Below are 21,784 nucleotides of genomic sequence, written 5' to 3' on the forward strand. Positions count from 1 at the left end.
TATATATTCCACAGTGATGAAATGAAATCAGATATAAAGATTTAGATTTCACGAACCTCTTGTAGATAGAAATCTGAAATGTGTTTATGCCTACAAAATCAAAACATTACCAAGGTTTGGGTTGTTCAGGGCTCTTGTTTTTCTAACACATTTGCAGTTCTTTAGTTTACTTATCAAATGTCTATCAACTATCAACACTCTTGGTTTAACCATCCGGGTTTGTTTGTTTTTTTAAAGGAAATATGAGTAGTATTGTATTGTAATTTAATTTAAAGTCCAAGGGAATCAGTTCTCTTCGGTGAACTCAGCCAACTGATTTGAATCTCGAAACAGAGCCACAAATCCCACCGCTAGTTTACATTCAGACCCAGAGCAGTTTGAACAAACCTAATTTCCATGATCTCGCGAGGTCTGCCCGTAGTGTCGCTAGCGAGAACGTTAGCTCGGTTGTCTTATTGTACCAACCTGTCCGCCCGACTTTTGCTGCAAAGACTGAACCGATTTTATTTAAAATCGTACATTTAAAAGGTGGTAGAAGACACAACGATGTAGTCGGCTACAGGTTGTTTTAGCTTCTCTCTTTGTGTTCATTTTGTGCGTGTGTGTTCTGTTATGTTTAAGGTTCATTTCTGTATTCATCGCCGCACCCATCGTATTCATTTTTTATTTAGGGCTAGCAAGCTAACGGATGATTGAAGCTAATGTTGGTGTTCAGTCTGTCATCAAGTGCAACGATATTTAAATTATAAAAAAGAGAAAAAAAAACTTTTAAAAAAAGGAGTTTTGATTGTTTTCTTTTATTATAAATAAGGACTTTTGTCATGTTCACTTTCATCTTCACCATTTTGTAGTAGCTATAGTAATCCAACTGACGCACGGTAGTCATCATGACAGGTGATAAGATACGCACCATGCGGAAGGATCATAATAAAGCAAATAAAAATGAAGCGATAATGGACACCTACGATGAGACCTCCAACGGGACGGTTCCTAATGGTAATAGCAACCTCTTCAAGTCTAACAAGGCTTTTCAGAAATCGGTCAAGTCCTCGGCACTGCAACAGCAGCAGCAGCTCAATGCGAACAACATAAACGGCAACGCATCGGTTGTGAATGACGACAACAAAAATCCAATAATCCTGACAAGTGAGGAGCTGGAGTTTCCAGTTCATGAGTGTGTGTTCAAAGGGGATGTGCGTCGACTCTCCTCTCTCATCAGGACCCACAGCATCTCTCAAAAAGACGTGCATGGTAATCTTTTTATACTTGCCCCATATATTGTTTTTATCTAACTATTGTCCCAGACTGTATTGATGCGTTTTATTAAATTAGAACGTAATCAAGTTCATTTATACCAGTTATTCCATTATAAAAAGTAAAACTTATGTTATATAAATTAATTACCGAAAGGGGGGTGTAGGTTTCTCAGCTGCTTTTCATTATAATGTACAGCTAATTATAAAAACAAAAATTCGGTTTCTCAAAAAAAAAAAAAATTAAGTAAAATAAATAAAATAGCAATCTAATGTGATTGATTTCACAGTTTGCAGCAGACAATCATTGATGCATCTATAAGGTGTTTAGGCCACTAAATGAGCAGCCACTTTGTCCTTCCACTTATTTACATGAATATTCTGAAGTACAGCACACTGAACATCCACCTTCTGGCCGCATAGTGTTCTCGGAAACTTGCACTGTGTATCAAGGATCTATATTATAATTTTTACTTTTTTTGATTAGGATTACTGAAATAAATTCAAATTGCTATGACTGATGTTTCTTTGTCTGTGACTTGGATATGGATTAATTTGTTTTTCTTCTTAGGGAACACACCTCTTCACCTTGCTGTAATGTTGGGCCACAAAGGTAAAGCAGAATAACTATCTTTTTTTTTTTCTAGATTTTATCTTGGATAATTTTTTCAGAAAGCTTTTCAAGTACTATAAGAGTATGTCAGTAAATTAGGCGTAATCTGTTTTTATTGTGAAATGTAATTGAGAGTGCGCCACACAGCTTTGGAACCAGAATTTTAGCTAATACATTTGATATGTGATGTGTTCACACTCTGCATTAAAACAATAAATCCAGTCTTTTGTATCTAGAGCGGTTGTGCTAATAAAGAGAATTAGAAATGTGGATTCATTGAAACTTTTTATATTTTAAACCAGCTCCATGGCAGTGCACAGCAACTGGTTTCTAGCGAGTGGCTCTTTGCGAGAACATTTTCTCTAGCATCTTATTAAAAGTATTTTAAACGCAGTATGACAGAATATTTTACATGTTCAGAGAATCAACTTTTTAATACCAGTCTAGCCCATTCCTATTCTTGATGCAGCACAGCATAGTTTAATCGCTATCATCTCAAAAAGAAGCCAGTATATGGGGACAAAGATATTTGTAAACTCAATTTAACAGCAACACAGTGTTCGTTAGGATTTGGACAACAAGCAAGAATATTTTTCATGCCTTCTGAAAGTCCTAATAGAGGAAAAATGTCCCCACCATTTTGGTTAAATCTGTTCACTCACTGCCTTTAGGAACATCCCCCACTCACTGAACATAAAGCATTTTATTTTAACACCTTTGTTAATTTTTAATGAACAGCAGCTGTCCACGCTCAGACAGAGTGGTTCTAATGCACATCGCATACGGCTTTGATGATTAGCATAGAACATTTAGTGTTTTCTTAAAACATGGATTTAATTTTCCTGTCATTGCTCTTTCGTGTTGTACAAAATGTGCATCAAAATTTCAACACTGGGCGCGTTCCTTCACGGTCGGGTGGGGAATGAGCTGGGCAGAAGTGATGAGAAAGCAGACTGGGACGGGTTTCTTCTTAAATGGAGGACAAAGCATTTTTACTGGCGGGAGGAGGTCAAAGTCATCCCAGTTTACTATGTTATTAACTGCTGTCTAGAAAAATGAGCAGTAGTAAATATAAAGTACCAGAGATCATGACCTGGCTAATACACAGACTAGATTTTATCGTGTTCTTCTAACTCCCTGACTTTTTTTATTTTTAGTTTTATGTCATTCAAACAGTTCTTCTTATATTGACCACATACTGTAGTTGAAGTGGCAGGATGTAGATGAGACAACAGCCAAGAGGGCTTCTTTATACTCTTGGGTTAGCTTTTGTTTCTTTTGAATCTAAATTCTTTAGTTGTGTTTATGAAATATTGGGCATGTCAGATTAACCATGCACAGAATAGGTCACATGTGTGTCTCTGTGTGTTTTGTCGTTCAGAATGTGCTCTTCTCCTCCTGGCTCACAATGCCCCCGTTAAGATCAAGAATGCGCAGGGGTGGAGTCCGCTTGCAGAAGCTATCAGCTACGGTGATCGGCAGATGAGTAAGTTTCAACAGCGCAGCTGTGAAGGGTTTATGATGAGACTTTGTGCTGTTTTCAATTTCATGTCTGCAACAAACCCTCTGTTTTGACACTGTATCCTGGACACTGTACACAGATCTGTGTATCCGATAGTTGATGGCCCTTCCTTGTTATTTAGTCTACCAACTGGAGTGGTGTTCTGTTTCGATGCTTTGGCAGCAGCATCGCAATGTGTCATCTGTTTACGCTGAACTGTGGAAAAGAAGGATCCTATCTGGTTACATTAAAGCTGCTAAAACTTCCTATTAATTTCATTCACATTCAGATTTAACATAAGATTCCCTGATATTTCAGTGCACAAAACGTCACTTCAATGCTAGATTCCTCATTTATGGATGCAGCACAGTGTGTGTGGTTGTTTTTTTCTTTTTTTTTTTTGTCGGGGCAATTTAAAGAATTAAAACTAAATATTTAATCCTGGCACCGCTATGAAGTCAGCTCCGAAAGCTAAAGGGCTTGGAGTTTCTCGGAGCACTCGTCATCCAGATTGGATGGGAAGTAGTTCGTGCTCCGACTGATGATATGAGGCAGCCCTGAGCTTTTGGACTAATCGCTACTTCGCTCAGTGATGCTGCTGTTTTTAACGTTTAATGTCTGGTGAAACATTTAATTTGCATTGTGTAAGGCGGGAGCTGTTGTTAGCTCTGTCCCTCGCTTTAGGGGGCTGATAATTGATCTCTTTTTAATCTCACATAAAAAAAATAAAAATAATAAAAATAAGTAACATGAATCCTTAATTATCACTTTTTGCAACCGTCTTGTGTCGCTGCATTCAGTATTTCCTTTTTGGCTGAATGGATGAAACAACTGATTTACTGGCAGCATCTGCTTTCACAGCTTGTGTTGGAGAATTTTAAGGCTGGATATTTTCACAAATGACCCCAAACTTTGTTAGTATGCATCTCAGCTACTATTGCCTGTCGCGGCAAGCTGGTCGACGACAGAAGGACCTGGACCAGGAGCTTTGCTTTCAGAAGGTCACGTCTCTCATGAACACGCCCACTCCCGGTCCGGTATTCCCCTCTGCATGAGTCAACCAGGATACACTGATATGTGCTGACTTGCTCTGTGCGGTCCGCTATCATTAAAAGGGTCACTGGTTAGTTTCTGAAAGAGGCACATTTCATGAGCCAGTGAATTCTAGCTGCTGATTCAGTCGGCGCTGTTGGTACTGGGGCAGCGCTATGTTCCACTTCAACCAGTGTAATTTGTTGCATCTGGGTTACAGAACCCCATCCGGTACGAGGCGATGCAAAGTCTCCTAGGAATGTTGGAAAGGCATAGCAAAAAACTGATTGTTTTTTTTGTTTTTTTTAAGCAAAAAGGCTAAGCACACGCCTTATGAAAAATATTTGTAACTAAATCAGAGAGCTAGCTACTGACATCTACCATTGACATTTCTCACTGTCTATAAAACGGTGTTGTTAAAACTGCAGGATGGTGTTTATTTCTTTCTCTAAGAGAGTAGAGACATTTTTTTTCCCACAAGTGCATTAAAAATGTATAACTTTAAGATCTGTGGAGGACACATGATGTCAAAACATATAGAATATCATCAAATAGCTCAAACTGAGTTAAAGTAGCACTCTAAAGTCTTAAGTTCAGTTGACTACAAAACGAGACGTTTTGCAATGAAACCTAAATATATTTGTTCTGTGTACATGTGTATGTGCTGTACTTTAATCTTTTCTCCTTTCAGACCAGAAGGCATGTTTATCATCTATCTTTAGATTTACTGACCTCTTTGCATGTGTACAAATCTGGAGTCAGCCAGTAACATCAGCCGTCCTTGGCAAACTTGAGAATTCAGCTGCTTTTGTTTAGTTTTGTAGAGAACCATGCAGCATATGCTGCTAAATTTGACCTGTTCTTTCTGTTTCTCCAGTTACAGCGATATTGAGGAAGTTAAAGCAGCAGTCAAGAGAGAATGTGGAGGAAAAGAGGCCGAAATTACTGAAAGCTCTCAGGGAGGTGAGAATCTCAGCTGGTTTGAAAAATGGATTTGTTGCTGTGGCTGTTCTTCTGCATCGCCGAACTTTATGTTTTACTGTATTTATACAGATTTTGTGTAAATAATTAAAGTCAGTCCCGCAAATAGCCTCAAACAGTCTTCTCCTTTTATCAGATCTATCCTTGAGTCTGTTTGTGTTTTTCTTCTGCAGCTCGGTGACTTTTACCTCGAGGTTCATTGGGACTTTCAGAGCTGGGGTGAGATCTTTTGTTTTACGAATAAAAAGTTGCAAATAATACATTTTCTTAAACAAGACATAAGAACGCAGCATTCATAACATTGTCTGCAATGCTGTGCATTTTAAATGTTCTTTCTTCTTTTTGCAGCAGCTATTGGTAGTTTTTTCTTTGTAATAGATTAGTGTATTTAAATCGATTTTTGTCTCTTTTAGTGCCATTGCTGTCCAGGATGCTGCCGTCTGATGCTTGCAAAATCTACAAGCAGGGCATTAATATCAGGTAAAGCATAAAAAAAAAGTTCCTGTACCAGTAAAAAAAGTAGGATGAGTGTTAAATGCAGCAAATATTTGATATTCAGGCCAAGAACTTCTTTTAGAGCTAAAAAGTAGGCCGAAACAATTTTCTCTCCCTCCTAATTCTCTGCCCTCCATCCTGATTTAGACTTGACACTACGCTCATCGACTTCAACGACATGAAGTGTCAACGCGGAGATCTGAGCTTCATTTTTAATGGTGACGCCTCGCCTTCCCAGTCCTTTGTGGTTCTGGACAATGAAGCCAAAGTGTACCAAAGAATACACCACGAGGTGAGCGGGTGCGACTGTCACCAGGGATCAGTGTCAGGGAGGGATTTTCGGTTTTTAATATGGCATGCAACACTCGCTACCCTCCTAGGAATCGGAGATGGAGACTGAAGAGGAAGTGGACATTCTGATGAGCAGCGACGTCTACTCTGCAACTCTGTCAACAAAGTCAATAACTTTCTCTCGGAGTCAGATTGGCTGGCTCTTCAGAGAGGATAAAACGGTAAGGCCTGCAGCAGAGCAAACTGAGGAACAATGTCACAACTTCACGATCCAAAAACAGCGATTTAACACAAGAACCATAACAGATATGACATTTCAAATTTTTTATTTATTTAGGTTAGAGAAGTAAGAGTTAGCAGCCTCAAAACGCAATCTGGTAGATTAATATTTAAAAAGCAAAAAAAACAAAAAAACAATCAAGATTAAACAAATTTACCATTATACTTTATGCTCATTGATCTAGGTCACGTTTAGCTTTATTTAGATATTCTAATGAATAATTTACAGTATTAACAACAGTGTTTGATCCATTAAAGGAAAGATATTATTCCTTGAATAAAATTTCCTGTTGGAGCACATAGTAAGCATCAGGTAATAATAACATGTGTGAAGTATTTGTGTGACATTCTACTTAGCTTATTGCCACTTAATGTATATTTGGTAACTGTGGTTTTTTGGGGGGGGGTTTATTAATACCCACAAAACATTTATTTTCATAAGTCTCTGCCCAACATAGTTTTAGAAATGCAGTTGCACATATCAGTAATTCAGGTCAGTTCAAGATAAACTAATGCACCTTATAGATTGATTACACACAAAGTACATTGTGTGTCTTTCAGTTCAAAGTAGAAATATTACTTTGACCATAATAAAAAGCGTTGTTGATAAAGAAATGCCATCCTAGTGAAAAATACGTTCACGTTCAGTGTGCAGTATTTGTAATGGATATTTGGTTAGGTGCTCCTTTTGCTTGAATTAGTGCATCAACGCATCGTGGCGTGGAGACAGTCAGCTGAGGCTCTAATTAAAGTCCAGGTTGCTTATGTAATCTGGTCTGATGTCACTCAGTTCGCCATCCCAGAGCACAGCAATTTAGCAGAAAATTTTCTTTAGCAGAAACCTCTACTGGACATCTGTCAAGATCCTAATATATATTTTCTTTATTCTTTGGTCTTATGTTATAATTTAAGTTTTCCAGGAGCTAAATTTGAGGTTTTCTTTGCTTTAAGCTACAAGCGCTTAATAATAATAATAATATGTGCTCAATGTCTAATAAACACAAATTTAACTTTTGAAATAATATTTAAGAAATCAAATAACTATTCTATGGCAATTTAGTTTATTAAGATGCATTTCTAATTCAAAGCTGACTATGAAATCAGGATTACAAAACGGTAACATCTGTATCCTTTCATTTCATTGTATTGATCTGTCATTTAGTTAAAGACCATAAAAGTACCAAAATATTTCAGTTATTTTGTTGATTTAAGATGTATGTATGTCAACATTTTGTGTTGTTTCTAAGTGTTCAAAGCGACTCCTTTGGTCATAACTTTGCGTTATAAGCTGTGTATTTTACGTTGAGCATATCCCTTATTGTATTATAGACATTATTTAAAGGAAAGTCCTGACGTTAAAGGCAGAGAGTTCAGTTGCAGAGCTGAAAATGCTCAGAGGGGTTGGATTGTCCTTCTGTGGTTTGTTTACCAGTTAAAAGTTTGGAGTCGCTGCCATTTTGAAGCTCTACAGTACGACAGCTTATGAAGATGTTTAAAGATCTGTGCTCGCTCTCTGTTTAGGAGAGGGTTGGAAACTTCCTGGCCGACTTCTACGCTGTCAACGGTCTGGTGCTGGAGTCGAGGAAACGGCGGGAGCATTTAAGCGAAGAAGACATCATGAGGAATAAAGCCATCATGGAGAGCTTGAGTAAGGGAGGCAGCATCAGCGAGCAGAATTTTGAGGTAAAAAAAACAAAAAAAACGTAATTTCAGTGCTCTGTTTATTCACCAGCAGTTAATAGTTGTATCACTGTAGAGCAACAATTATTCCCCTGACTGATGTTTTCCTGTCTGCAGCCTGCGAGGAGGCAGTCGCTCACAGCGCCGGCCCCCAACACCATTTCTTGGGAAGAGTACATAACGGCAGAGCATGGAAAGTACGTTTCTATGGTTTCATCAGTCTTTGCTGTAATTTGCCTGATTATTCAGGGCAGCTACAAGCGAATCTGTCTAAGTGCTGAGTTCGTAATGCATCTTCATCTGCTGTGCGTCTCCACTCACCTTCAGGCCGCCTCACCTCGGCCGAGAGCTCGTGTGCAAGGAAAGCAAGAAGAACTTCAAAGCTACTGTAGCCATGAGCCAGGATTTTCCTCTAGGCATCGAGTCGTAAGTTCATCCCATCCTCCTCAGATCTCTCTGCAGAGCTTTCAGCGCTGCTTGATCCACAGAATACTCCTGGGGTTTTAGAAAAGCGTTGAGTATAGATAAAATAATTCAGATAATAAGGACCGGAACATGAAAGGTTTCACTTGTTACACGGCATAAACGCTGATCAAAAACTCCACAGAAGCAACAAGAAAAACAAAAAACCCTTAATGAACAGAAGATAAATGAACTTATTTTTTTCTAAAAAAATAAAATAAAACACACTTTGTGTTCAATATCTGTAAGCAGTTGAGCGGTTGCCTACAACTTCCAACTTTTTGAAGTTAATTTTCCAGTTAACTATTATTTTATATTCAATAAAATTAACTTTTGAAAAACCAGGCTTTCTAGAACTTATGCATTTTTCCTAGATTCTAAAATGTCTGTTAAAACATAGAGACAGATTTATCATTTTATTACCTCCAGTTAGTGTTGAAGTTTGTCTTTCAGAGAAGCTGCACTTTAATTCTCACTCTAACACCATGTACGTTGCTGTACTTTTATTTGGTGTAAAACACTAAAAGCTAAAATATATTGTTTCCTTAAACTGCAAATTTGTTTCATTTTCAACCAACATAGTGTTCTCGTCGACTTATAATCTGTAAATCGGTCATGGAGAACAAGTAAAGTAGATTTGTGAAAAGCACAGTTTAGAAGATACATGCGTGTTAAGATGAGTAAATGATGATGTAAGATTAAAGCAGGCTGTGTTACGTAAGGAAATTGCTTTATGTCCTCTGCTGAGTGAACCTTAATGGGGACAACATTAAAACCTCATTCTTTATCACAGTTAATGGCTTTTTAATGTCATTTTTCCTCTTCACATTTTCTGCTTTGTTTTGTTGAAAATATATTTACTACTTTTATAGTGTTCAGTTTAATGGAAAAAAATCATCAGTGCTGTGGTTGGAGAAAAATGACTTTTTCCTATAGCAGATGATATTATGTGAAGTCTCAGTCCTTGGGGGTTCTTTGCAAGTTTTCCTTCTCCAGCTTAACAGCACCATATAAAAGTATTCCTATTTTTCAGGACATTTTGTTTTTACATTTTGTCACACTATAGCCACTAACCTTAATTTTATGATAGCACAAGAGAAATTAGTACATTATTGTGAAGTCACTAATGTACAAGTTAACTTTTTTTTCATTTCAGAGCTTTAATTTAATTTAATTAGCTTAAATTTCTCTGCATTCTCCATCTCTGAAAGCTAACCACAAAAAATGGCTATCAGCTCTTTGCTGCTATTGTTACTTTTCACCTTCCTACTTTAATTAGTTGAGCGATTAAAGTGCCTATCCCGCTTCTTTCTGGTGCATTCTCGCTTAAATTTTAGTCAAAGTCTTGTTTTGAAATATCTGAATAATGCTGCTTAGAACAATCTTTTCCTCCATATTATTTTTCAACCTTTTTCAGTCTCCTTCATGTTCATTTATGGTCTGTGCATTAAAAAAAAACCAAGTGCTGATTCCTTTTGCTCTGCCTCCAGGTTACTAAATGTGTTGGAAGTCATTGCTCCATTCAAGCACTTCAACAAACTTCGAGAGTTTGTTCAGATGAAACTTCCTCCGGGGTTTCCAGTCAAACTCGGTATGTGTCGACCTACCGCTGCACCAGCTGCGAGTGGGCGAGCTTCAGGGGGAAAGATCACAGAAAAAAAACATGTTTTTTTTGTTTTATCGTTTTCTTCCTCTTGTCTCGCAGACATCCCCGTCTTCCCGACGATCACAGCGACTGTCACCTTTCAGGAATTCCGCTACGACAAGTTTGACGAATCTATTTTCTTGATCCCTGCCGAATACAAGGAAGATCCAAGCCGCTTTCCGGACCTCTGACGTGTCAACGCGTCCAGCTTGGGAGAGTGAGAGCAGAACAGAGGACGCTGGTCTGACTCTGAATCCATATTAACTATTTATTACTATTAATAAAAATAAATAAAAAACTAAGGGAAGAAAATGGGAGGGCTGCTCTTGTTTATCATTTAATCCAAGAGGATTTGACAGAGCGCCGTATCAGCTATAGATGAACATCTGCAAATGTTTTTGTGAAATGATTGATGGCTTTTGTTGTACTTGCTGTTTATACACAGAGCAGGTAAAGCTGCTGCTCTGTGCTGCTGTGCGCCATTTTTAAAGCTGTCAAATCATTATTATTTCAGCATACTCGAAGCTGCACTCACCTTCAGAAATGTATATAATTCTTCTTGTTTTTGTTCACGACATTTAAAAGAGAAAAACTCCCACAAATATAGAGCTATCCTTTACCTGAGCTTACTGGTCATTTATATATAGCATATTATATATCTATAAACTCAATGGAGTAACACTGTGTAGCAATACATTTCCAGTACTTAAGAATGTTTTTACCCACCTGGGACAAGGTTTAGTATATATATATATATATATATATATATATATATATATATATATAAACAACTCAAACAGTTTGATATCAAAGCCTTTTCCCTGTGCAGGACACGGCTTCCTGCGTTTTCAGGTCTGCTCATGTTACCTCTCAGCCGTCTCTGTGTTTTGTTGTGATAGTATGAACCCCCACGTGCTCCGTACGAGTGAATACGTCTACTGTGTCGAGAACCGTTCTGTGTATGTTTGTGTGTGGGAGAACCCAGATTGGGGTATCAGGTAAACAGTTTGTAGTCTTAATACTGCACTGATATTTAAAGGCATGCTATGGCTGTTAGCCGCCTGGATCAAATGCATCCTGATGCTACATTATCTAAGAGTTTGTTACTGTATAGTATTTGCAGACACAGATATTTAGATTAGGGAGGTGAAAAGTAACACTAACACTTTCAAACAACTTCTAGCGATACACATGTGATCCCTTTGATAGTCTGCAAATGTTTCTTTTTTTTTTCTTCCAAATATAGGTGTATATGAATTTAAGGAGTGGAAAATAAGCTGTGAAAATCAAACTGGATGTCAGTATTCAGACAGGAAAAGATGTGATCCATCAAATTGTTGCTGGCTTCAGCTATTCTGTACTGCAACCATACCTACTTCACATCCCTTTAAATAAAGCACCAGCATCCTGTTTCAACTGCACTTGTGCAAATGTCATTACTCCTGAGTTAGTGTTCTTGATGCAGGTGGTGAAATGCAGATGTGTAAAGGAATCGGTATTGAAGTCTGAAGTTGTCAAGAAAAGTGAGTGATAAACATCCAGCATCTCCTCAAACTTGCACTGAAGACCCTCAAGAACTAAATGGCAACACCAGATAAAGTGCTTAAAATGTTTCCCTGTCATTTTCAAATCATCATAAGCTCTATGCAAAAACTACATTCTCATTTATTTTTTAAATATAGTTTCTTTCTACTCAAATACAAGAGGCTCTGGTTCAATCCCTCACAGTAATTCTACTGCCAACTAGTGGTTAAATAGGTAATTTCATACAAAATAAATCTCATCTAATCCAAGAGGCATATCTGTGATGTATTATGTTTTATTATGTATTATGTGAAAGCTAGATTTAAGTAGGTGTCATTTAAACTATCAGTGTTGTGCTGTTTGGGTCAAAGGTTGCATGTATAAATGAAGAGTTACATTGCAGTTTTTAACCCCTGAGCAAAGCCAATAATAAGTGACTAAGGCTAAAGGACCCAATAAAACCTTGATCTGAAAATGGAGAGTGCACTTTTAACTACTGAATTAGAAGCATTCCACCATATTACATTGTACATATAATTACTAATCACCTCAGTCAAAAGTAAAAATGTTTCTATTTGAAATCATTTTACCTTCACACAACCTTAGTATCCAGAGCTTAACACATTCCAATTAATCACATTTTTAATATGGAAAACACATTTGTGTTAAATGTCACTAAACTCTTGCTATGCCGTGTTTGATTATGATCTATTACTGTAACACTGTAGCAATACACAAACTATTGAGCATTATATAAAAGTGACTGTTTTTACAGTCAGACTACTTAGAAAACCAGTTACATGGCAGTTGGGATATTTTGAAACATTGAAATCATTTAGACCAAAGAAGGCTTTGGTCAGGTACAAAAATATATCTGTTCTCCTTTTACGTAACTTAGTAAACTAACAGTCATATTTTTTGGACAGAGAGGAAGCTGAAGAAAACAGACAGCTTGACTCAGCTCTTCAAACAGGCTTTATTATATAAAAGAAATTCTTGATAAAACACTTGTAGGTCAGAAACAAGATGCAACTGTTCTGTGAAGAAGAGGGAAAGACGCATACACCACAACACTAAAAAAAGATACAGTACATAAAGCAACAAATTTGAAAACACAAGCTCAATAGTAGTAAAGCAAACCTACTTCCAGTTTAAACTAATTACATCTGTGGTGGCAAGGAATAAATGTGTACTATTGACAAAAGATAAATGAAAAACGAATTATTAGGCAAACAACGCTGCAATATACATTTTCAAAACGACAGACTTGTTTCTGTACGATAAACAGGTTTTTTTTTTCTCCAAACACTTCACATTTTAGATTTACCCAAGTGGGGGAAATTTTGTACAATGTTTCTAACCAAAATAAGTGGATACAGTAGGATGAAGCAGCTTTCAGTCGCTGACATCCATGTCTTCTTCGTGGCGATCATCAGCGCCGTTAACTTTGGCCTGCTTTACGAGCCGGGTTGAGCCGTTTCCCTCCACAGACTGAGGAGACATGGCAGAATCGTCTGAATCCTTCCTCTCTTCCCTTTCCTTCTCGCTGTCGTAACCTTGTTCCTCTTCATCATAATCTCTAGTGATCTGTATGAAAAAAAAACAACAAAAAAAACATTGGGTCACTGGATGTTTTCTATGCAAACTGACAGTAGAACTGATTCCCATAGTTTCAGAATAATGTTTCTGCAGATACAAAACAAACCTTAATATCTCCTTTGTCTCCATCTGATTTTCTTTCCCGCTCCCGCTCTTTGTCCTTACTTTTCTTTTTCTTGCTAGTAGAGCGTTCTCGTTCCTCGCGAATGCGTTCCTTGTCACTCCTGCGTTCCCTCTCTCTGTCCTTATCCCTCTTTTTTTCCTTCTTGTGCCTGTACAAAGTGAAGAGAAAATCCCAATAAAACTTCAACAGGCCACATAATTCTAAGGAAAATTAGTGTGGTCATGCAATGAAACTTGACATGATTTTACACCTTTTTAATGCAAAACAACCATCTCCATAGTCAACTTTCTAAAGTTCCCAGCCATTTACATTGATTTGAAAATATAAAAATGCTACAGAAGAAAGAGAAAGACACAAAGGGAAGGAAACATGAAATGGAAAAATATACAAGAAAAATAAAATCTTAATAATGAAAACATTTTCCCTGTTTCTTATTTCATTTGTATCTAATTATTGAGGCCTTAAATTCCACACTTTGCAATATTTTTGTAGACTGTGAAGAAGACCTGTCAAACATCACAGTACACTAACCTTCGAGGGGAAGGAGAGGGAGAAACTCTCCTTTTAGGAGACTTCTTTGGAGATCGGCTGGCGGTGCGACTTCTCCTGCGCCTCCTGTGGAGTAGATCAGAAGGGTCACTGGCATCCACCGTGCAAATAAACTAATACTAATAAGCCCAAGTATAGGAAAGGTGTACAAAGGCTGTAAAAATGTATGGTTTCAAAAGTATTACAAATGTCTTTATTCTTTGGTTTAAACCAAATTATTCTCTGTGAGTAAAGCCTTGCCCTCCTGTTGCTATCCACTGAAAGGCAGCTGGCTGAAAATCAGCTTCTACACTTTTCTCCTGTTTGCTATGAAACATTTCTGATTAAATAATAAAAAAGAAAACAAGAACAGTTATAAGGAGGCTTAAATGTAACCAACCATAAGCTCTATGAGCAGATGAATAGACTAGCCTGACTAACCAGGCTGATTTCACAGTGTTATATTTGTGTTACTCTACAAAGATTAGGGGAAAAAAGTATAATTATGTGTAATACACTATAAAACTACCACTCAATTTAGAGTACGTTTGTTTTATTGCTAAAGTCAATCTTAGCAGATTTTATGACAATAAACAAGGTCAATCTTAGCAGTCTTAAATAGAATTAGTTTTTTTTACTTAATTAGAATCATAAGGTGAAATCTATGCTCAAGTTAAAAATAGTACAAAGCAAGATTTTCATAGTTCCCGGTTTTTAGTGAAAATCAGAATAGCACAGATGGCAGGTAAAGAACAGCTGTTCCAATTAACAGACGAGCCTGCAAGAAAGCTTTGCTCTGTCTAAACACACACCTGCTTAATGAGGAGATGTTTTCACACGGATATGGCTAATAAAGGAACTATAGGTAGTAATTATACTGTATGCCTGTAAAGACAGCAGGGCTGGGAAGTTTAAGCTAAAATGTTGATCAAATTTACTATCACACATGTTCTCTATATTAATTACAATAATACTTAGAGCTCCATTCTAATAATCTACACCCATGTGGTGTTCAAGCCGCCTTAGATGTTTCATAAAGTTCTATGGTAATAAACTAAGTGGGTTCTGATCTCACTCACCGGCTCGCACTGCGGGACCTTCTGGCAGTGCTGTAGCTTTTAGGAGGCGTTTTTGATCTCCTCCTGCTAACATCCTCCTTCTTTCTGTCTCTGTTGATAAATCGATGACACAGTTCACCAACAAGTTGCTCATGTCACAGCGGGCTCCAGGTGAAACTCTTCCACTAGGAACTCACCTGGATCTGCTTCTAGTTCGCCTGCCCCTGTCTCTGGAGTGGGTGCGTCTCCTGCGTGGGCTTTTGGAACGCCGCCTGCTCCTCGAGCTGGATCTGCGTCTTGATCTGCTCCTGGTTCGCCTGCGACTGAAGATCCAAACGATTCAACTTATTAGTCAACACACAGAGAAACAGTCCGGCTACATTATTTGTCTCAATAACAGCCATACCTGTGTCTTGAACGTGACCTGGTCCTCCTTCTTCTGGACCTGGATCGAGACCGAGAATGTTTCTTTTTGCTCTCCTTATCTGAAAGAAGCATAGTATATCCACCTTAGATGTCTCATAATGCATTGTAGCTTATTTATTTAGCTGTATAAAAAAAACATCCAAGGCAAGTAAGAGGAAAATATTCTAGCACTCACGTCCAGGTTCAATAGCAGCAGAAATGAGTGACTGAGCCTCTCTGACCCTCTTCATAGCCTCTTCAATCTCTTTATTTGAGGCATCGGCCTTCAGGCTCGCACTCAGGTTCAAACCAGCAGCCAACGGGTTTAGTCTAATCGGAGAAAAGAGCTTACACGTAACCACTGTAGCTACACCAAATCGTTTCTATTCATTTAATTTTGACGTCTTCGCACACTTACTTTGGATCCGTCATCATCTTTAGCAACTGATCAGCAGCCTGTAAGAAGACAGAAGATAGTCTAAAAATCTCAAGTATTTTTGAGAAAACAGTAGCTGAACTAAGTGGCATAAAGCTTTCACCTGTGGGTTCATATTGGGTCCAGCAAATCCAAACGCTGCCATTGGGTCTATGGTTGGAGGACCAAAGGGGTTGGCTCCGAGCTGAAAAAATGAAATAAATAGAGTTTGTACCTACATGTAGCAAAACACAGGCCTTCAAGCAGCTCGAGCACTGCTACTAAAAATTACAAATTAGGTAACAAAGAGAACACTGAAATATAACTTATCTAAAAAGTGGAACAGAAAGGGCAGTCCTTTGGTTAAAATGTATTTATGTCTCTCAGGACTTTTCACATTTTGTCACAGTGCCACTGCAAACATCAATGTATTTTAGCGTAATTTTATGTAACAGAAAACCATTTTTTAGGCTAAAAACACATCCTACTTTTTCAGACTTGCATTTAGTAAAACATTTAAAACCATTCAACAATTGCGCATTATACTGTGCAAAAAATCCTCCAAAAATACATTAAAGTCAGTGGTTATAATGTGCAAAATGTCAAGGAGTGTAAGCACACTAGCAAAGTATTGTACATGTTGTCCTAGTTAAAGTCTGTAGATGTGAAGTCTTACAGCTGGATTTGGGAGAGGATTCGGTGTTGGGAGAAGGCCTCCGCCTGGCAAGATCCCTGCAACAGCATTTGCTGGGGCCAAAAGGGACAAAGCCTTAGCCTCATCAGGAATAGATCCTACAGCAAAATAAAAAACAGGCATTAGGAATGAAAGTCTACACATTTGGAAAATTCACAGAAGACGTTCCGAAAAAGAAAAAAAAAGAAGTCTTCTCAGTGCATTTCTTCAAATTAGGTTCAACAAAGTGGTCACTTACAGATCAGAGTTCCCTAATTCAAAAAGTAATCATTGCAGTGACTTAACTATTGCTGGAATAAATCACACTATTCCAATGAACACTGCCAAGAATATATCACCTGAATGTGTTTTTTAAGTCATGAACCAAACGTTAGCAAGCACATCGGCTTCTCCAGTTGGGTGTGCCCTCAATTTTCATTTAGATGCTTACTGAAACAAGCGACTCACGCTGGCGGCTTCGCTACTAAAAGCACACAGAGAAAAATCGAGATACACACAACAGAGAGAATTTTAAGGATTTGGCAGGAAAACTAAAAAGAGAAAAAAAAAAAGCTATCAGTGTCTACTTACCAAAAACACATTTCAGAATGATTACGTGGTTAGACTAAATGATAAAATTCAGGGTAGGTAGCGTGCCTGCTGTACATCATAGGCTAAAAATCCTTACCTCAACACTGCATCACTTAACCACACCTTGGCAGGGGATGAAGTCTTGATTTTTTTTTTTTAAAGCTATCAGCTTAACATGAAATACACAACACCTCTAAGTTTTATGTTTTATATTGCGCAGATTACCAAACACCTCATTATCATTTGTCTCAACCTATTCCCAATGCAACTTATTCACAGAAATCACATGACCTAAATTCAGACACACAACAGGGAAAACATTTAAACACAAGAGCACACTGGAGAGAGAAATTGCTGCAGGACACAAAACTGTTGGATGGTATTTTCTGCAGGGTCTGGTATACAGGACTGGCTGAGCCAGGAAAAAGAACTGTAAAACACAACAACAAAACAAAAAAAGACCACTGTTAAAAGAGAATATTGTACCAGCATTGTCATGTTGGGTGGATATTTCATACAATTAAAAACAAGGAGTTTTATCATCAGTGACATCAGGCATCCAGTAAATGAAAAGAGTTACCCTTTTTGAAGTCCAGGTTTAGCTCACACTGAAAGAATAGGGTTATTTTAAGCCACCTTGATGTTTCAGATGCCTGGTTCTAACAAAACCAAAACAACTAATGCCTTTTCAAGGTCAACCTTTTAAGCACGAATGTGTCGGAGTATATTCAATAGTCCCTCAGCCACAACTAATGCTAAAATACTCAGTTCATGTAGAATATTTTTTCCACAAGCATCTTGTATACATGCTGTTTTAGCAAAGTTTACTAAATCTAGAGGTGCACAGAGAAACCGGCTGGTGACCGAAATCAGACAATTTATATGTTGACCTGTAGGTCAGAAACTAATAAAAATAATAATCTTTTCCTGAACTTGCTACATATAATCTCTAGCAAGTTTCATACCTGAGTGCTTCTTCAATCTGCAATATGGAAGTTTTACTCTGGGTAACACACTTAAAGCTGATCTTTTTTAGTTAGATATGTAGTTTAGACTCTTCAGAAATGGTTTTCTGAAGAGTCATGTTTGCAGTTCAGTCAGACTACAACACAGAGAATTACTCTTTGTTTAGTGCTTCTTCACCAATTAGTTAGCTATTTAACTTTCAGGTTTAAAAAGGAAATGACACACATTTCTGAATCAGAAAAACAGAACATCATTCAGAGCTAAATGTACTTGTTGCCAGTGTTTTAGAGGTCCAAGTTAAATGCTGAGAAATCTCAAGGGAATATATGCTGAGTGCACCAATAATAATGCTAACGTTACCTATCGTGCTGATTTCTAATATAAAATGCAAAAGAGAAATTAAAATGTCAACTCTCAGCATTTTGTCTGAGTAAAAAGAAAGCTAATGCCCTCAAACGTGGTGTGTTGCAGCTTCTAATATAAATGTCTTCTCATCGCAAAACTAGAAAGAAAAACTGAACAGTTATTGGAAAAGCAAAACCAGAAAAAGATCAAACTAATTTTGAAAGTTTATAGCTATATTAAACAAATTAAGCCATAAACCTCATTGGTGCATCTCTAACTGAAAAAAAAATATTTCTGGTAGAAACTGTTTTAATGTCTGTACACTGACACATTTGGGTTTTGTTAAACATTTACAACATAGTGCTTTTGATTAAAACTATTAACTTCTTTTGCAGCAGTGAGTTAACACACATTTGTTTTAAGGTCCGTCTTCCAGGAAATTGACATTAAGAGTATGACTCTCTTGCACCAATATAATGCATGGCCAAGCAGCCCTTTAAGAGGTTGAATACATTGCATGTTAAGCAATGCTTCTAACAAGTAATTCATGTCTGATCTTCATACTCTAAACCACTTAAAATAAGAAAAAAACAAAAAAAGAGGGAAAGAGAAAGTCCAGGCAGAGACAGAATAGAGGACAAAATAGGGGGTGGGGCTTGAATGCTTGCTGGCCTTTGCAAATGTCTACAATTCCCTGTTGGCAGGCAGACGACCATCAACGAGGGGGCTGCTTTTGCCTTCTTCACTACAAAAACCACACATACACACACACACATACACACACACAAATAACAGAGAGAGATTTAACAGCGGATAGTCCAATATGGGGGAAAAGTACATATGGCAATGTGCTTTTTTGCTACTTTATTTCAGAACTCTGAGGAGTCTGCACAGCCTGCTGCTGGGGGACGTTCTTGTGTGTAAAGCAGATTTTGCTACATTAAATTGTTTTTCTTTGTACAAGCAGCACCTGTTAAAGCTAGACAAACTAAAAAAAAAGAAAAGATAAGCCAGAGATATAATCCACAAAAAGCAAGAACAATTGCACTGTGGTGTTACCTCTCTTGATTTAAGAAAATATGTAAAATCTGCTTTACACGCCATTTTACTAACCAGAAAAACCTGGAGTTTCTGTTTCAATCAATCTTCTTTAAAATTATATATAAATAAAACACGGTAAGTTGAGCTGAGGAAATGGGATCCCTTTAACTTGGTAACATTGTTACTTTTCACAAATAATGACATTCATTCAAAAGGAGCACGAGAAGAATGACAAGACAAACCTTCAGCAAACGGGACCACGATCAAAGCTCTATCCACAAAAACCGTATTGGTGAGATGCTGAGACACTCCCACAGACTCTGGCTCCTGGAACTTCACAAAGCAGACTCGGGATGTCACCGGCATAGGGGAATCACTGCAAATGAAGAATTTAGAAAAAAATATAAAAATGCCCCAAAAAAGCTAAACTATTGTCTCAAATTTTATAATTATTAAACAACAGGGTACATAGTTATAGATGACTCATCTTGTAACTGAGGGGGACATCGCTGAGACATTGGAATTGCATAACAGACCTCTTCATCAACTCACATAACCAAATTTATTTTACATAGACTTACTTGTACACATAAAAAAGGTTTTGAAAACCACAGTCTGAGTTAAGAGTTGATGGTGTTTATTATAAAGCATTGTAGGTTTAAACAGAGGTGATGTTTCAGTTTATTAACTGAACACTATCTAAATTGAGGGGGAAAATGTTTATTTATTCCACAAAAGCGTATTTCCACAAATGTTAAGTAGATCACAAGCAATACTTGAATATCCTCCATTGAGTTGAGAGTTGTTCGCCATGATTATAGATGAAACTATGAGACTTCTGGGTCTTAAATGAACCTGATCTGATGCAGCCTTAATACAACAGGAGTTATAGTTCAAATAAAAAAAGGCACAATCTGTTTCAGGGTTGATGAGCTAAAATGCTAGAAAAAAAATCGCTATACATGCTTTTTAAGTAATCCATCAAGTGAAGACCAGCCTAAATTTTGTAGTTTTTGAGCTCTCTTATCCATTCAACTCTGGATAGCTAAAAAAAACAACAAAAAAAACAAAAAGGAAATGATTTTTCCCACAAATTGAGATATGTTTGACCGATCTAGCTATGTTTTTCGTTAGCTTGTTTGTTTTTGCAATTTATGCTCAGATTTAGTTTTGAACGCGGATCTAAGGCTGCTCAGGATTTAAAAAGAGCGGTCGGTGAAACAGCCTTTCAGCAAATGCTAATTCGGAAGCTAGCGTTAGCTTCAGTGATGTGCTCTGGTGAGCGTGGGGCCTACATTTCCGTTACACAAAAATATAGACTTTTACAACTTTTAGGACCCCATTTAAATGTACTTGCATTTTATTAGCCTTACAATTTAAAATAAAAAGCGAAGTAGTGTACTCACTCTGGCGGAAATAGCTTTAGTTCCTCGATGGTTCCCAGAAAACCAAACAATGTCCTCATCTGTTCCGACGTTGTGCTTGGCGACACATTGGTCACCTGAACCACCCGCGTCGTGTAACTCATTTTCGACACAAGTACCGTTTTTTCAACAACAAAAAAAATAGACACACGCGGAAACAAATCACTGCAGCGCCTATTCGTATCGCATTAAAAACGGTTTGTTTGCAAATAACCAGCAGGACAAAGGTTAGATCCCAACTAGAAGAAGAAACAACTGCTGGACGTCGCGGCCATATTGGATAATGCTTGAATTTTTTTGCGCATGCGTAAAAGGGAGGGACGTAAATACAAAGAAACATCTAGAGTAATACATTATAATCTCTTATTTTGGTTTCGTCTATTTTCTATTAACTTGATTTAATCAAGTTAATAGAATGAGATATGCGCATGCGTAAAAGGGAGGGACGTAAATACAGAGGACCATCTAGAGTTATACATTGTAATCTCTTATTTTGGTTTCGTCTATTTTCTATTAACTTGATTTAATCAAGTTATGTAAATAGACATCGTGGCGCGGACAAGATGAATATTGCACAAGAGAGATAAATAAATCGCCCTTAATGACCTACAGAGGTCGCCCTTTCGTCCTCTCTGTTGGTACTTAGTATTGTGTACATAGATGTATAGATCGATATTTATTTTTGCCCTTTTTACTCTGAGACGCCCAATTAAAATCTATATGAATCAATTGCCTTGAGAAGACAGCACATCTGTAAATACTTGTGCATTCAGTTTAATTTCAGTACAAATATGGCTTCTATGTCAAGGTCTGTCACCAGATAGGTCAGCAATAAGTCTGTTGAGAAATTTAAAACAAG

The 21,784-nt window shown here is 37.5% G+C and overlaps 2 protein-coding genes across 2 annotated transcripts; one reads left to right on the forward strand and one right to left on the reverse strand.

The window, feature by feature from the left end:
• The first annotated feature begins 410 nt into the window (after positions 1-410).
• LOC114146497 (ankyrin repeat domain-containing protein 13C-like) lies at positions 411-11,653 on the forward strand. Its single transcript, XM_028020600.1, has 13 exons — positions 411-1,251; positions 1,825-1,866; positions 3,248-3,352; positions 5,277-5,362; positions 5,554-5,599; positions 5,794-5,860; positions 6,023-6,167; positions 6,256-6,387; positions 7,967-8,128; positions 8,243-8,322; positions 8,453-8,551; positions 10,078-10,178; positions 10,293-11,653. Exons 1-13 carry the CDS (start codon positions 888-890, stop codon positions 10,421-10,423), a joined length of 1,560 nt encoding a protein of 519 aa, XP_027876401.1. The 5' UTR covers positions 411-887; the 3' UTR covers positions 10,424-11,653.
• A 1,060-nt stretch (positions 11,654-12,713) lies between these two features.
• On the reverse strand, positions 12,714-21,218 carry LOC114146498 (serine/arginine-rich splicing factor 11-like). Its single transcript, XM_028020601.1, has 12 exons — positions 20,908-21,218; positions 19,744-19,877; positions 16,562-16,677; positions 16,010-16,090; positions 15,889-15,926; positions 15,667-15,800; positions 15,472-15,550; positions 15,263-15,388; positions 15,087-15,176; positions 14,011-14,094; positions 13,462-13,627; positions 12,714-13,343 (listed from the first exon to the last, which is right to left on the reverse strand). The coding sequence occupies exons 1-12, from the start codon at positions 21,027-21,029 to the stop codon at positions 13,152-13,154; spliced, it is 1,362 nt and encodes a 453-aa protein (XP_027876402.1). The 5' UTR covers positions 21,030-21,218; the 3' UTR covers positions 12,714-13,151.
• Between the last annotated feature and the right edge of the window lie 566 nt (positions 21,219-21,784).

Source organism: Xiphophorus couchianus, chromosome 6 (genome assembly GCF_001444195.1).
Source record: "Xiphophorus couchianus chromosome 6, X_couchianus-1.0, whole genome shotgun sequence".
Lineage (NCBI taxonomy): Eukaryota > Metazoa > Chordata > Actinopteri > Cyprinodontiformes > Poeciliidae > Xiphophorus > Xiphophorus couchianus.